This window comes from Manis pentadactyla, chromosome 14 (assembly GCF_030020395.1).
Source record: "Manis pentadactyla isolate mManPen7 chromosome 14, mManPen7.hap1, whole genome shotgun sequence".
NCBI lineage: Eukaryota > Metazoa > Chordata > Mammalia > Pholidota > Manidae > Manis > Manis pentadactyla.
The window spans coordinates 21,134,302-21,151,684 of record NC_080032.1 but is presented as its reverse complement, the minus strand read 5'-3'; the positions used below and the strand labels follow the sequence as shown (position 1 = coordinate 21,151,684).

The window sequence follows — 17,383 nt, the reverse complement described above, 5'->3', positions numbered from 1 at the left end:
AGCAACACACATGCAATAAATTACTAGAGGAAATAGTATCAGGCAGCAAGACCTGACAGTCTATTCATAGACATAAAAATTCAACATAAAGGCCAAACTTAAATACCCAGGAGCCAATTCAAGTAATTCATACCTCCTTGCCAGGAATGTACTGATGATACCTTTTCCTTGTGAGAGTAAAACCTATCCGTTTTCTTCCCTGAGTATCAGCTTTTATACTTTTACTGGTAAAGCAGACAAAGAGCACCCTGTATAGGAACCTTGAGATCTTAATTAAAAGGAACACTGAGTTATATCTAAATCATTTGCCATGGTGATCTAAAACCATTCTCTTCACATCTTAGTTTCAATCACAGGACCCAAAATCTTGTATTACCTTTATTTTCAGAACTGGAGCCAGTGTTGCTATCTGGTGCAGGCAACATGTCTTCATACCCCCATGAGACAATGTGTTTGCCACCGAGCAAACAGGAGGGGGATCCAGGCCCCCCTTCCAAGAGCAACAGCCTAAAAAGGGGAAATGGAGAATCACAAAGATACTGAGACTTGCCATTTCACAAAAAAAATAAAAGTCCACCTACCGTCTCAAAGAGCAGGAAACTAGAATAGTTTTACACAAATATTATATACCTGAAAAGATATTCACACTATATTTTAAATTAGAAAATTACAAAGTGGCACTTAGATAAAATTAAAGCTGTGTGTAAAATTTATGTATTTTATATATATGCATGTGTGTGTCTGTGTGTATGTGTGAGAGACAGAAAGGGGAAGCTGGGGGGAAGAGGGAGGGACGGAGATGAGAATTAGGAAGCACATATACCAAACCATTAGGAGTAGTTATCTTTGGGTAATGAGATTAAAAATGATTTCACTGTCTTCTTTATATTTTAACATATTACCATCTTGAAATCTACAATAAAAATTTATTACAAGCTCTTGCACTTTTTAAAAATGTACAAAAATAAAAATGAGAAATAACACACTGTAGGAACACTTTCAAAGAAGAAAAGATGAGACAAAACTCTTAAGATATATATGATAACATACTTATTTTAGAATATGAACCATTAATTGATAAATTCCACAGTCTACTTATAAGAGCCTTTATGCACAATCTTCCCTGTGTAGAAGGAGTGTAAGGATCCAGAGGGATAACTCACCTATATAGCACATCGGCTACTGGCAGGGACCCTACATCAGTCTGTTTCTGTAATAGATGGACTGTATGGACAAAAGTTTTCAATGATCCCCTAAAAATAAAAGGAGGGAACAGAGAATTTTCAAAATTGAAAAGTCAAATAATAAGGTTTTAATGTTAATTTTATTAAATATATGGGAAAGTTCCAAAATGTGTCTGCTTCTGCCAATCAGGAGGTATGTTATACAAAATATACTTGATTCTTACCTATTATCACTGGCTCACATAAAAAGTTACTCTGTGATGGCACAATACCATTGATGCTGTCCTCCTTGCATTAGTAAAGATAAATAATTTTCACCTAACACAGAAGTTCAAACATAAGGCTCAGGCACAAAGAACACGTGGCTATTATGCTTGGATACTGTTTTCATCACATCATTCTCTAGTCTAGGAGAGATTTCATAGCAGGATGTTATATTTAAAGTCTAACAGCATTTCCAGCCTTATTTTTTAAGTATCTTTGTTAAGTTCACCCATTTTACATAACATCTCACACCAAACCCCATCACATTAAACGTGACTGAAAGGGAACACATTCAAATAGATAATACTTAGTGGTGAGAGGTGTGCCTCCCCCTGTTGTGAAGTCTGATTCTAATACTTACTGAGCTCACCACTAACGATTTCCTTTGGTTCCCAGGCTCGAGGCTCTGGGAAGTCTATCACAGGGCAGCATGATCTAAAAGAAGATGCTTTTAAGATGCACAGGACTTACTTACATGGCCAGATCCCAAGTATAAATAAATCACCACAAGAACATTTCCTGAACTAAATGATCGCCTGTATCAGAGGGGCTGACTTCAAATCACTGCCTTTTTCTCTTAGCCAAGACTTTAATTGCTAAGTATAATGTGCTTAAACCCCAAAAGAAATGGAATTCTTAGCGCTGGACTGAGCAGGCCTAGAGTCCTCCTCTCAATCACCCTTTTCACTGTCTCTGGTGCTCAAAGAATCAAAACCAGTGAACAGGAGAAAGCCAGGAGGCAGCAGAGTATAAAAGCACAAGCGGGGAGTCAGGACACATGGGCCCTGAAACCTGGCTCTGCCACTCACTGGCCACGCATCCCAGCCCTGTCACCAAACGCCTATAGAGTCTTGCTTCTTCATCTGTCCAACAGGGACACCCCCCTGGGCGTACAGTGAGTTTAAGATAAAGGGCCAAAAGCACACAGGAACATTTAAAACCATTCAACCGACATACGGTATTAGTGTTTGCAGGGCTCAATCAGATTTTAAGGAATAAAATTGAAACTCTTCCCATTGCTCCTAAGTACCTATATGATCTGGGCCCTGCCAACTTCATCTCCTGCCCCTCTCCTTCCACCAAGGCATTTCAGCTCCTCTGCACACTTTGCTGTCAGCTACCCCAAGCACAGAAAGCATCAGAGTTGTGCCACTTGCTGCTCCTCCCTGGAATGCTCTGTCAACTGGCTTTTTTGCATGACTGGCTCTTTCTCATCTCTCAGGCCTCAGTTCAAATATCACCTGCTCACTAAGGCCTTCCCTTGTATCTCTGGCTAACGTTGTCCCCTCCCCCAACCATAAGGTCACTCTGTCAAAATATTCTGGTTTGTCTTCTTATACTGAATAGCCTTCTCTGAAATTATATACATGCACTGGCTGACAGTTTCTACCTCTCACTCTCATATAAACTCTGCAGTTTGAGGGACCATCTCCCTTGCTTACTGCTGTATCCCCACTGCCTAGAAGACTAAGTGAGCAGTAATTATTTACAAAATGAATCACCCTGAGTCCACTCAACTCAAGACTAGAGGCCATGAGTCCCTATATCCTAGCAAGATTCCTCACATCAGAGATGTTAGATAAATGTTGGTCAGTTGAATGAACAAACACTTTCAAAATTATTTTCTGGAAAAGTTGTTTTGTCTTTGAGAATATCATTAGCAAAAGTTCAATAAAACGTCCCTAATACAGATAAGGTTATAATATTAGCAGAACATAGGAACCATCTTAAACAAAACAACACAACACCCAAGAAGAAAATAAAAACATCCATTTCAACCTTCCTGCTGAGTGGAATTTGGAATTTCAAGTACACGAAGTAATTTAAATAACTATCTGTGGTTCAGATGAAATTTGGGCACATAATAAAAAGTGAGGTTTAGTATATTACTTTCAATAACTTAAAATGTTTGAAACTGATGAGTTGATGATTACTCCTAATACCTTAATTTATTTAAAGATAGTCCTATCTAAAAGCAAATTTTCTCAAAATGGAATTTTTGCATTAATAGCAAATCTATTTGGAGCTGAAAATGGTCTTCTGAATATGCAAAAAATAAATAAACCCAACAGAAAGCCTTTAGGGAAACTTACTTCAGTACCACCCAATAATGTCTCCAGAATTAAGCTCATGTCAGAATTTCTACAATCAACTACGGTCTTCAGGGATCTAAACCTAGGCTATGACAGTTTACTCAGGGCAAAGAAAACTGACAGTAAATACTAGTGCCACTTTGTCTTAAACATAGCTTGAAATTCAATCATTTGAAGGTCAACTTTGAAGCCATAAAAACATAAGTCTTATAGCTAAGAACTTCATTATCCTCCAAGGAGAATTTTCCCACACATATTTTGCTTAAAAAAAAAAAAGAAAAAGAACGTAATCAAAGAAAAATTTCTGAAAGGAATGGGATGGATTAGTAACTAATCTGTCAGATCATAATCCTAACTGGCCTAGAGTAGAACAACTTTCCTTTTACAAATACGTGCCAGTAATCACACAGGTTACTGGGCAAGAAAATGTAGAAATCCTCTCCTGGAAAAGTAACTCCAAAAACATTTCCTATTGATAGTGGATCAATAATGTCATCTTATACATGAAGGACAGCACACTATTAAATTCTGACATACACAGATCTTTCAATCAAACTGATGGAAGGCAAGCATAAGGGTCCAGAAATATAATTTGTGATCAAGTCTGTGTGACTGAGTCAAGGTGAGTAATAACCCACTCACTTAATTGCACTCCTTATAGCAACCCATGAAAAACACCTAAAAGCCCTCCAATTTTTTGACTGTCCTTCCAGGAGAAACACAGATATAACATCTTCCACTAATTACCTAATGTAAAACACTAGTCATCTAAGGGTGAGCAGATAATGGTAAGGGTTGACTCTCCTTTTTAAGCTGTGTAAACTGTTATCATGGTAGAGCAGAAAGCAAAACCTTGAACTTGGGTTCCAGCTCAGCCTTCCAATGCCAAGCTTTGGTGTACGCATCTTATGCACTGTCAAGGCTATGAAATTCAATACTGAAAACAAAGAAGGCCTTCTGAGTGTCAAGACTTCCATCAGATATGCTCACCCCCTTATTCACTCACCCAACCTGGGCGACACATTTGATTTTCCTTACCTGGCACATGCCAAAGCCACCAGGGCAGCAGCAGCATTTTCTTTTTGCTTGTGTGGGATGTGTCGGCCTGTGTCGGAAGTCTCCTCTAGCCAAGAGCACAGCAAAGTTTCAATTCCATTGAGACAGTCAGCAGGCTCCTTGGTCAAGCTCAAAGGCTGGCAGTCGCGAAGGCAGTTCAATAGCACCTCAGCAGTTATGTTACAGAGAGAGGGGTCTGTTCTACTCTGGGACTGAATGAGGGGGAAGACGAGCAGGAGCCCCATCCGCGACGTGAAGGGAGCTTGCTCAGGTTGCTGCAATAAGCCCTGGCGTTTGAGCAGGGCCAGGGTTTCTTCATCACCCGAGCTTTCTCGTTCATGCTGTTCTTCCAAGGCCAACTGGCGCTGGGCATTCCACAGTCCTCGCAAGGCATTCAGGCGGTATTCCAGCAGGCGGGCATAGGCATTGCTCTGATTCCCACAAACAGAGCGCAAACGTTCTGCTAATTCTGCTGGGTTCTTGGTCTCAAATGTTAAAATCTAAGGAAAGAAACAATAAAGAAATTGGTCTGTATTGCTTCACCTTTGCTTTCATCTATGGAAGTGAACAGAACCAACAGTATCTAAAAATGGTCCACATCAAAAATTATTTTAATTGCAACCAAATACAAAAATATGGGCTGTAAAGCCAGGTATCTGCAGACAGATTTTCTTCCCATCATGTTTCTGCCAATGCTCCTATTAAAAGTGAGATCAGACCTAACTAAAAGAACCCAAATCATTAAAATAATTAAGTGGGAAAGTCAGAAATTAATTTGAGTATTTTAGAAAACTGAGGTATAAATCTTTATTACATGTTTGAGTTATAAAGACAAGTCTCTAACTCCCATTACCAGGTGGGTCCATCAGTAAAAACAGAACAAAATTTTATCTTCAAAATCTAATATGCCCAAACCACATATATTTTTGAAAATACAACAAAGACAACCCTTCCTAAAATCTAATATGCCTAATAAATGACTATTTGTTGTTCTTTCATTTTGAAGAACACTCCATTCTTATTACTGCTGATGCATTATTTCAATTGGTGACATGGAATGGACTTATCCAGTTCATATTGGTAGGGGAATCACCACTATTTTCTTGCCAAAACACACAATTTCCAGGAGGCCTCTCCTAGGTTTTCAGCACTAAATCCTTAGTCAACTAAGAAAGGAACCACTATCAAGATAAAGAATCAAAGTAAATTTATGATACAAAGATTTTATGCATTTACATTTGACTAGGTTAAAATGAACAGATTACTGTAACCAACAAATAAAGATAGCACTCTAGGAGCAAGCATGTTAAAACAAATTATCAGGCGCCAGAGATGTCTGGTTCTCAGTAGACTAGGAAGTCAGAGTAGGAAAAGGCTTGAAATAAAAGCAGAGAAAATTCTGTCAAGTCACTGGCACTGACATTTTAAAAGGTCATAGTTCACTTTATTTCTCTTACAAACCTGCAAAATACGTTTCCTACCTCAAATTTTGCCCTTAAAAACTGTTAGCCCAAGAAAATAAGAAAATAAGGTGAAATTGCCTTGCTTCGTTAAACATGCAAGTTATGAAGCTGAACTGGAAAAAATTCAATTTAAAAATAATTCCAATTCAAAAATTAACTATGTATATAATCTCATTTAACTGATTTGGAAAAAAATGTTCATAGTTAAAAAATAAAAGGTAAACAATCCAAACTTCAGTGCCAGCCTATCAGATCAGAAATAACATCCAAATGTCATAAAATTTCAGCTGACTTAGCAATAAAAATTAATTAACTACTGACACACACAACTTCAATGAATCTCAATGGCATTTTGTTGAGTGAAAGAAACCAATTTCAAATGTTATATATGTATGACCCCATTTATAAGACTTTCTGGAAAAAAAACAAAACTACAGTGATGGAGAAGAGAAGAAATGAGTTATTGCCAGAGGTTAGGGGAACAGGCAGGTTGGGACAATATAGAGATAGAGATTATGATTAGATGCCCTTCACCATCTATTTATACAAAACTGCATTTTCCTAACCTTTTGTCTGAATTCACAAACAGAAATTACCATTTTTCACATGGCAGCAGATAAAATAATTCAATTTCCTTAAAAAATGATAATACTTCAAAGACAATCATCTACCAGGAAGCTGCAGTCATACCCAGAGAGGCTAGGCTGCCCTTTTTTTTTTAGACTCTCCCCCACTCACCCACCCCGACCACACACACACACAAAAATCAGTAACCAGCCTCCGCCATTACTATCAGCAACCAAAGGCAGAGATATTTTTCAGTGTTGTGAAAAATACAAAACTTTAAATTTGATCTTCCCAATTATGAACATGTAAACAAGAACTTTACTGCATTTTTTAAAAAGCTTTCCGATGTTGACTTTGTGATGTCTACCCAATATAACTCTTTGATAGAATATATGTGCTCCATGCACATTTTTACTTAAGGTACACTGATCATCCACTTATGTTATATTAAACTACTAAAAAATTTCATACAGGCTTTCATTGGACTCAATAATCGAACAACTCAGTGACATTAAACCCAGCTATTTATTTTTATTATCAATCTCAAAGATAAGTGCTTCTGAAATATGGTATTTCATGGTTCATAAAATGATTTGCATGACAGAATCTGTACCTAACTCTAAATATTAAGATAAGCTGAAAAAGACCTATATAACATACCTCTGCATTTTTCCAATGATTCTATTTTTGTAAGTACTTCACTTACATTTTGGGCATTCCACTTGAAAGACAAACATTCTGAAAGGATCTGAGTTATAATTAATCAAATACTGTATCATATACACACTTAAGTGATTGTTATGTTTATCGATTTAGCTGTTCTAAAGCACACTATCCTTTCAGAAATCCATTAGACAACTCAGCATTACCCATTTCAATGGCCCCTTATGAAGATGAAGAACTGTCTGCCATGCTGCTGTTTTCAGAATTCTACAGTTTGAAGGTCATGGGTAAAACCCTTTTATAAAGACATCATACCTTTGGGTTTTCAGAAGCCAGCTATGAAGGGTCTATTCTGGTACTTATGAATATTAAACGATTTGTCTCAGATCCTCATAAAACCCATGCCCTCAATAACTGCTCTTGACCAAGAAGTTAAAAGATCAAGATGTCTAGAAAATTTATATTTTTCTCTTTAAAAAATGAAAGCTATTTAAGGAACAGGGAAGATCCCCACCATCCTTAATCAGAAGGAAGGGTCACTAACTGTACTTCAGTGATAATGCTGAAGTTGCCCAACTGAGGGATTGACTTTCAAAGTAACTTGTAGCCTTAATGCACTTTTATCGTATATGACATATGTTTCTAAGCTAAGACAACATTCTGGAAAGTCTAATAGAAGGTGGCCAAAATATTCTTTGCCAGCCAAATCTGGCTTTGAACAAGACTCCAACATTTTATATAAGAACAGTTATACAGGACCAGATAATTTTAGCCAACTTATTTCCATTTTTCATCTGGGAAAATACAAAAACATATACCTGCCAGTCATGATGTAAAATGTCAACATGCATTTCATAAATGTGGTAATGAATAAACATAGAGAACCTTTGAAGTAGCAATGAATACTAAATATATATTTAAGGAACTTAACTAGACTAATCAGCAGAAAAGTCAGGATTAGGGCATCAACTACTGTAGTCCTCTAAACGTAAATACTAATTTTCATCTACTTGACAGTTCAGAATAGCGGAGATAGACTTCTCTAAAAAGGTCAAGTAAGAAGCTAAAAGATATGTTAAAGCTACTCCTGAAAGAAATAGAAAATACAGTTGACTCTTGCACAGTTCAAACCCATGTTGTTCAGGTCCACTTACATATACAGATATTTTTTTTCAATAAATACATGGGAAATTTTTTTGGAGATCTGTCACCATTTGAAACATTTTCTTTTCCTAGCTTACTTTAAGAATATATAATACATGAAAAATAAGAACAAATGAGGCCGAAAGTCAGCAGAAGGAGGGACATAATAAAGATAAGAGGAAATAAAAGTAAAATTGAGAAGAATAGAAAAAATTAATGAAACCAAGAACTGGTTCTTTGAGAAAATAAACAAAATAAATAAACCCCTAGACAGACTTAGTTAGAGAAAAAGAGAATCTACACACAAAAACAAAATCAGAAATGAGAAAGGAAATATTATGACAGACACCACAAAAATACAAAGAATTATTGGAGAATACTATGAAAACCTATATGCTAACAAGCTGGATAACCTAGAAGAAATGGACAACTTTCTAGAAAAATACAACCTTCCAAGGCTGACCAAGGAAGAAATAGACGATCTGAACAGACCAATTACCAGCAACGAAATTGAACCAGTATTCAAAAAACTACCCAAGGACAAAATCTCTGGATGAGATGGACTCACTGCTGAATTTTATCAAACATTTAGAAAAGACATAATACCCATTCTCCTTAAAGTTTTCCAAAAAATAGGAGAGGAGGGAATACTTACAAACTCATTCTATGAAGCCAAAGCCAGCATCATTCTAATACCAAAACCAGGCAAAGACATCACAAAAAAAATAAAACTACAGACAAATATCCATGATGAACATAGATGCAAAAATACCCAACAAAATATTAGCAAACCGAATTCAAACATACATCAAAAAGATCATCCATCATGATCAAGTAGGATTTATTCCAGGGATGCAAGGATGGTACAACATTTGAAAATCCATCAACATCATCCATCACATCAACAAAAAGAAGGACAAAAACCACATGATCATTTCCATAGATGCTGAAAAAGCATTTGACAAAATTCAACAGCCATTCATGATAAAAACTCTCAACAAAATGGGTATAGAGGGCAAGTACCTCAACATAATAAAGGCCATAAATGACAAACCCACAGTCGGCATTATACTTAACAGCGAGAAGCTGAAAGCCTTTCCTTTAAGATCGGGAACAAGACAAGGATGCCCACTCTCTCCACTTTTATTCAACATAGTTCTGGAGGTCCTCGCCACAGTAATTAGACAATACAAAGAAAGAAAGGGCATCCAGATTGCTAAGGAAGAAGTTAAACTGTGCCTGTTTGCAGATGACATGATGTTGTACACAAAAAACCCTAAAGAATACACTCCAAAACTACTAGATCTAATATCTGAATTCAGCGAAGTTGCAGGATACAAAATTAATACACAGAAATCTGTTGCATTCCTATACACTAATGATGAACTAGCAGAAAGAGAAATCAGGAAAACAATTCCATGCACAATTGCATCAAAAAGAATAAAATACCTAGGAATAAACCTAATGAAGGAAGTGAAAGACCTATACTCTGAAAACTATAAGACACACATGAGAGAAATTAAAGAAGATACCAGTATATGAAAATACATCCCAAGCTCATGGATAGGAAGAATTAATATTGTCAAAATGGCCATCCCCTGAAAAGCTTCTGTACAGCAAAGGACACCATCAATAGAACAAAAAGGTACCCTACAGTATGGGAGAATATATTCATAAATGACATATCCGATAAATGGTTGACATCCAAAATATATAAAGAGCTCATGCAACTCAGCAAACAAAAAGCAAATAATCCAATTAAAAAATGGGAAGAGGAGCTGAACAGACAGTTAGCCAAAGAAATTCAGATGGCCAACAGGCACATGAAAAGATGCTCCACGTCGCTAGTTATCAGAGAAATGCAAATTAAAACCACAATGAGATATCACTTCACACCAGTAAGGATCGCCACCATCCAAAAGACAAACAACAACACATGTTGGTGAGGTTGTGGAGAAAGGGGAACCCTCCTACACTGCTGGTGGGAATGTAAATTAGTTCAACCATTGTGGAAAGCAATATGGAGGTTCCTCAAAAAGCTCAAAATAGACATACCATTTGACCCAGGAATTCCACTTTTAGGAATTTACCCTAAAAATGCAGCAGCCAAGTTTGAAAAAGACATACGCACCCCTGTGTTTATTGCAGCACTATTTACAATAGCCAAGAAATGGAAGCAACCTAAATGTCCATCAGTAGATGAATGGATAAAGAAGATGTGGTACATATACACAATGGAATATTATTCAGCCATAAGAAGAAAACAAATCCTACCATTTGCAACATGGATGGAGCTAGAGGGTATTATGCTCAGTGAAATAAGCCAGGCAGAGAAAGACAAGTACCAAATGATTTCACTCATCTGTGGAGTATAAGAATAAAGAAAAACTGAAGGAACAAAACAGCAGTAGAATCATAGAACCCAAGAATGGACTAACAGTTATCAAAGGGAAAGGGACTGGGGAGGATGGGTGGGAAGGGAGGGATAAGGGCAGGGAAAAAGAAAGGGGGTATTACAATTAGCATGTATAATTAGCACGTGGGGGGGGCATGGGGAGGGCTGTGCAACACAGAGAAGACAAGTAGTGACTTTACAGCATCTTACTATGCTGATGGACAGTGACTGTAATGGGGTGTGTGGGGGGGACTTGGTGAAGGGGGGAGCCTAGTAAACATAATGTTCTTCATGTAACTGTAGATTAATGATAGCAAAAAAAAAATGGCCATCCTGCCTAAAGCAATCTACAGATTCAATGCAATCCCTATCAAAATACCAACAGCATTCTTCAATGACCTGGAACAAACAGTTCAAAAATTCATATGGAACCACAAAAGACCCCGAATAGGCAAAACAATCCTGAGAAGGAAGAATAAAGCAGAGGGGATCTTGACTCCCAACTTCAAGCTCTACTACAAAGCCACAGTAATCAAGACAATTTGGACAATTTGTTACTGGCACAAGAACAGACCCATAGACCAGTGTAACAGAATAGAGTCTAGATATTAACCCAAGCATATATGGTCAATTAATATATGATAAAGGAGCCACGGATATACAATGGGGAAATGACAGCCTCTTCAGCAGCTGGTGTTGGCAAAACTGGACAGCTACATGTAAGAGAATGAAACTGGATTAATGCCTAACTCCATACAGAAAAGTAAACTTGAATTGGATTAAACACCTGAATGTAAGCCATGAAACCATAAAACTTGGAAGAAAATATAGGCAAAACTCTCTTGGACATAAACATGAGCAAATTCTTCAGGAACATATCTCCATGGGCAAGGGAAACAAAAGCAAAATTGAGCAAGTGGGACTATATCAAGCTAAGAAGCTTCTGTACAGCAAAGGACACCATCAGCAGAACAAAAAGGCATCCTACAGTATGGGACAATATGTTCATAAATGACATATCCGATAAGGGGTTGACATCCAAAATATATGAAGAGCTCACACACCTCAATAAACAAAAAGCAAATAACCCAATTAAAAAAATGGGCAGAGGATCTGAACAGACACTTCTCCAAAGAAGAAATTCAGATGGCCAACAGGCACATGAAAAGATTCTCCACGTCGCTAATCATCAGAGAAATGCAAATTAAAATGACAATGAGGTATCACCTCACACCAGCTAGGATGGCCACCATTCAAAAGACAAACAACAACAAATGTTGGTGAGGATGTGGATTAAGGGGAACCCTCCTACACTGCTGGTGGGAATGTAGATTAGTTCAACCATTGTGGAAAGCAGTATGGAGGTTCCTCAAAAAACAGAAATACCATTTGACCCCAGAATGCCACTCCTAGGAATTTACCCTAAGAATGCAGGAGCCTAGTTTGAAAAAGACCTATGCACTCCTATGTTTACTGCAGCACTATTTACAACAGCCAAGAAATGGAAGCAACCTAAGTGTCCATTAGTAGATGAATGGTTAAAGAAGATGTGGTACATATGCACAATGGAATACTATTCAACCATAAGAAGAAAACAAATCCTACCATTTGCAACAACATGGATGGAGCTAGAGGGTATTATGCTCAGTGAAATAAGCCAGGCAGAGAAAGACAAGTACCAAATGATTTCACTCAACTGTGGAGTATAAGAACAAAGCAAAAACTGAAGAAACAAAACAGCAGCAGACTCACAGAACCCAAGAATGGACTGACAGTTACCAAAGGGAAAGGGACTAGGGAGGATGGGTGGGAAGGGAGGGATAAGGGAAAAAGGGGGCATTACGATTTGCACACATAACGTAGGGGGGTGTGGCATGGGGAAGGCAGTATAACACAGAGAAGATAAGCAGTGTTTCTATAGCATCTTACTATGCTGATGGACAGTGACTGTAATGGGGAATGTGGTGGGGACTTGATAATGGGGTATTCTAGTAACCATAATGTTGCTCATGTAACTGTATATTAATGATACCAAAAAAAAGAGAAAAAACTGTGATGACAACAAGAAGAATATATAATACATATAACATATAAAATACATGTTAATTAACTATGTTATCAGTAAGGCTTCTGGTCAACAGTAAGCTATTAGTAAAGTTGTTGGAGCATCAAAAGTTATATGTGGATTTGCAACTGTGTAAGGGATTGACACCTTAGCCCCCACATTGTTCAAGGGTCAACTGTAACACCATTTCTAAGAATTTATCCCTAAGAAACATTCCAAAATAAATGCACAGGGGTGTTCACTGCAGTTTTGTTTATTACAGTTGAAAAAGTGGGAGCAATCTCGATGTCTAAAAGGGAAGTATTCAATTGTATCACAATGGAATATTATGCAATAACTAAAAAAAAACATTAAAACCATACAGCAACAAAAACCAGTATAAAATTATAAATGTTCTCTAATTAGGACTATTTAAAACATGCTGGTTCAATTTTGAAATGTCCTTGGTATTTATGGTAATAGAAACAAGGGGATTTTTTTCCTTCTATTTAAAAAAAGTGATGACAGTTAAATAGTTTATATTTAAGAGAGCAGTCATAACTAGAGCTGATATTTTTCACAAACAAATGCTATCTTTAAATAACTGGTAGTCAAACAAATGGTGTTACAGTGGGTATATTTAAAATTTGGGGGACATATCTGACAAAAATAATTACAAGTACCATAGGATATGCTCTCCTTAAATCAGTTCACTAGTTCACTCTACTGTACTTTATGGCAGTTTATCTCAAATAATGTAAGGCTGGTCATATTCATGGCTAGGAGGAAGACTGGGTGGTGGGATGGGGAAGACAACTGCAGATGTTGGAAACTGTCAATGAACAATAAAACGTTTCATTCTCAAGAAAAAAAATGATATTTAAAACTCAGGATTGTATCTGCTTTGGCAGCATACATACTAAAACTCAGAATCACTCAAGCTCCAAATAGATGAATTACATTACTATACTCCCTATTAGGGTACATTAACCAATTCAGTTCATTAAATGAACCTGTCAGCATAAAGGGAACTTATATCTGTATTATTTCAAAGCAGATTAATTGGCCAGCTTTATACTCCCAACACAAACCTTTTCAGTAATACTGAACCTTGCTCAAATATTAGAGTGGATTTTTAAACCCTTCTACAGATTTTCTTATAATTGTTTATATTATGGAGATGACAATCATGATGAAATTGAATTGCATGTGGCAATTTAAAGAAGATCAGAAAGATCTCATGTGAACCAAGTAAATGAATTGTAAATGGAAGGGAAGAATTCTATCTTTAGTATGAAATCCCAAATCAGGTGGATCACTTATCAGTTAAATTAGATAAACCCTGAAGCTACATAACCTTATTCAATCTCAGAAATACACGTTCATTCAAATTCTCTTTCAACATCTATTTTTAAAAGGAGTCTTCAACTTAACTGATAACGATGGTTAAGTTTCACACTTTAATTAATGAGTTTTAGCCCTTAGCTCAATGCCCAAACTAGGAATGGACCCTGACTTATCAGATTATTTAGCTTTGCCTCAACCCAGAAAAATTTTCTCCAGCACATGGCGATGTTCCCCAATTTTTATACAACTGCCAGTGATAGCAGGATTGTCAGAACTGTGAGGACTCAACATATTAAAAATCCCTAGCAAATTCCTTTTGCATTTAAGTTCCATCTTCTCCTGGCTCCTGCCCAGTTTTCATCTTTTGTCATGTCCCCATGACCAAGGTCCTATTTTTTCCATCTCCTTGCTATTGTTGCCTGTATGTTCACCTCACCTAGAGTAAATCTTATTTATCTTCCAAAATTCAGCTTTGCCACCTACTTTGAAAACTCAGATTTCTTCTCTTTCTTTCTCTTCCCCTTTCCAGAATTAGCTTCTCCATGATTCCATGGGATCCAGCACATACCTAGCAGAGGGTCATTCGAGAGCTATAAGGAAAAATGTGTCAGCTGTTTCAGTAGGAATCTATAAATGACTCATTTTTAATAAATGATGTCCATGAAAGAGGCATAGTGAGTGATCTAGAGTGGCTCCTAAGTTGATCCAAGGCATCAAATCCATATCCAAAAATTTCTTCATTTTATAAAATTTTCTTTTCACCAACATAAAATGACAGAACCAATATAGATCATCTTCCTATGCTTAGTATTCAATAGAAAAAAATTTGAAGATGAAGGAATGAATGAACTCTTCAAAATAGTCTGAACACTATTATAAATACTACAAGGAGTACTTAAAGTAAGATATCTCCAAAAAGACTAACTTTATCTGTTAATTGCTTGAATTACTTACTTAATGTAAGGACTACCATAATGTGAGACATTCATCAAATGCTTGGCATAAATATAGTTTGGTAAGAAAATCACTGTCGCCAATTTTTAAATACAAAAATATGTCAAATTAAGGAAGGAAATTACACAGATCCAATATGTGTAACACTCACCACACTCTAATGCTATTTACAGTCTGTCCCCTCTCCCCTCTGTAGTGCTGAAAGAAGGAAACCGTATTTTACTCATATTTGTATCACCAGAGTTTAGCACAGTGACTGGCACATAAATGTTTGATTAAATTAAAGGATGAAAAGTCTCAGAACATATATCTGGTTCCCTCTGCACATCTGAGGAACCCTTTCTCACTTGGACTCATAATTCTGCCTTCTGGAGCAATGGAAAATAATCCTTCCTCTTCCACATACAAGTCTTTTAATTAGATTAAGAAAATACATATGATGGAGGTGGGGACAGCAGAATAGGAGTTAGGGCAGCTGTTCTTAACCCTGGCTGAACATTAGAATTGATCTGTGGGCTTTTACACACTGATGAATGGGCCCCACCCCAGTCCAATGAACTCAGAATATCTGGGGATGGGAGCTATGAGTTTTCGGTTTGGTTTTTTTAACTCTGCAAGTGAAAGCCAAGATTGGAAACCACCAGCTAATGGAATAAGGGTTTGCCCAGCCTCTGCAAGTAACCATTTCCCTGTAGTCACTTTCCTTCAGCTCTTTCAGTCATGTTTTGACATCTGTTACAGTGAGGGTGACACCTTCCTCCATTCACATAATTGTTATGATCAAAGGCAATAATGTGCACGGAGTGCTCAAGTTGAAACTGCTTAACCACTGTTAGGACATTAAAGATACTTCTTTATTTTAGAAGTGATCACCACCACGAAAGGGGATTTTTTCCAGATAACCCTACCAGAAGACCTGGCTAGATAAAAGCTGGGAGTGCTGGTTGGGTAAAGCTTTGAATTAAACACATGCTTCAGTTGAGCCAACACCAATTCAAGAAAGCTAATGCAATCTTAAAGCACATGAGAATTTATATTCTCATTTATATTCATATTCTGCAATGGTCAAACTATAACCAGAATATCCTGTTCAGTTCAGAGTACCTCATTTTAAGAAGTGATTAACAGACTAGTGTGTGTCCACAACAGGGTGATTTAACTAATCCAGAAATCATGTCACATGAGAAATAGTTAATGAATTAGGAATGTATGGCCTACAAAACAGAGGAGGTGGAAGGGGGAGGGAGCTACTTTTATAAAACTGAAAGGATTTCACGTGGACAAGGAAGACTTACAGTTGCTCCAGAAGCAGCAGAAATAGGAAGCTACTGGGATGCATAGCATTAAAACAATGTTTGATAATTTAAACAGCATGCATGAGAATTCCTGGATGTATTTACTTTAAAAAGGATTCTTGGGATCCATTTGTAAAGACTGCTTTGAGAGGGCTTCGATGTGCCTGGGAATCTGCATCTGAAGTAGGCTCTCTGGGTGATCCTGGGGACTCCTTTTTTTTCTTTTCAAATAATATAATCCTTATAAAAGGTCTATGGTAATAGGATTTACCCACCATAAATTCATCTGCTTAAATTATACAATTCAATGGCTTTTAGTATATTCAGAGTTGTACAATCATTACAATTTTTGAAGCTTTCATCATTGCCAAAAGAAACTATACTTATTAGCAGTCACTCACCATTTTCCCCAATCTCTAAGCTGTAGGCAATCACTAACCTAAACTCTCTAGATTTACCTGTTCCTTGTATTTACTATAAATGGAATCATATGTGGATTTTGTGACTGCCTTTTCACTCAGCACAGTGTTTTTAAGATTTGTCCATGTTGCAGTATGTGTCACTACTTTCCTACTTTTTATTGTTGAATAATATTCCATTTTATGGCTATAACACATCTTATTTATCCATTCACCAGTTCATGGACATTTGAGTTGTTTCCACTATTTTTTTTTTCTTTGGGTATCACTAATATACAATCATATGAGCAACACTGTGGTTACTAGACTCCCCCCATTTTCAAGTACCCACCACATCACCCATTACAATCACTGTCCATCAGCGTAGTAGGATGCTACAAAGTCACTACTTCTATTCTCGGTGTTATACTGCTTCCTCGTGCCCCCACTACATTATGTGTTAATCGTAATGCCTCTTATTCCCCTTATCCCTCCCTTCCAACCCACATTCCACAGT

The 17,383-nt window shown here is 37.0% G+C and overlaps 1 protein-coding gene across 5 annotated transcripts in view; it reads right to left on the bottom strand.

Moving 5' to 3' along the window:
- The window catches only part of HECTD4 (HECT domain E3 ubiquitin protein ligase 4), a 177,916-nt gene that overhangs the window by 114,928 nt on the left and 45,605 nt on the right, over window positions 1–17,383 (bottom strand). For all 5 annotated transcript variants that reach the window (XM_036929526.2, XM_036929522.2, XM_036929524.2 and 2 more), the window contains exons 2-4: window positions 4,580–5,097; window positions 1,164–1,253; window positions 377–507 (exon numbers count right to left, since the gene is read on the bottom strand). In XM_036929526.2, the coding sequence (XP_036785421.2) occupies window positions 377–507; window positions 1,164–1,253; window positions 4,580–5,097 (739 nt within the window). The remainder of the gene's footprint in view (window positions 1–376; window positions 508–1,163; window positions 1,254–4,579; window positions 5,098–17,383) is intronic.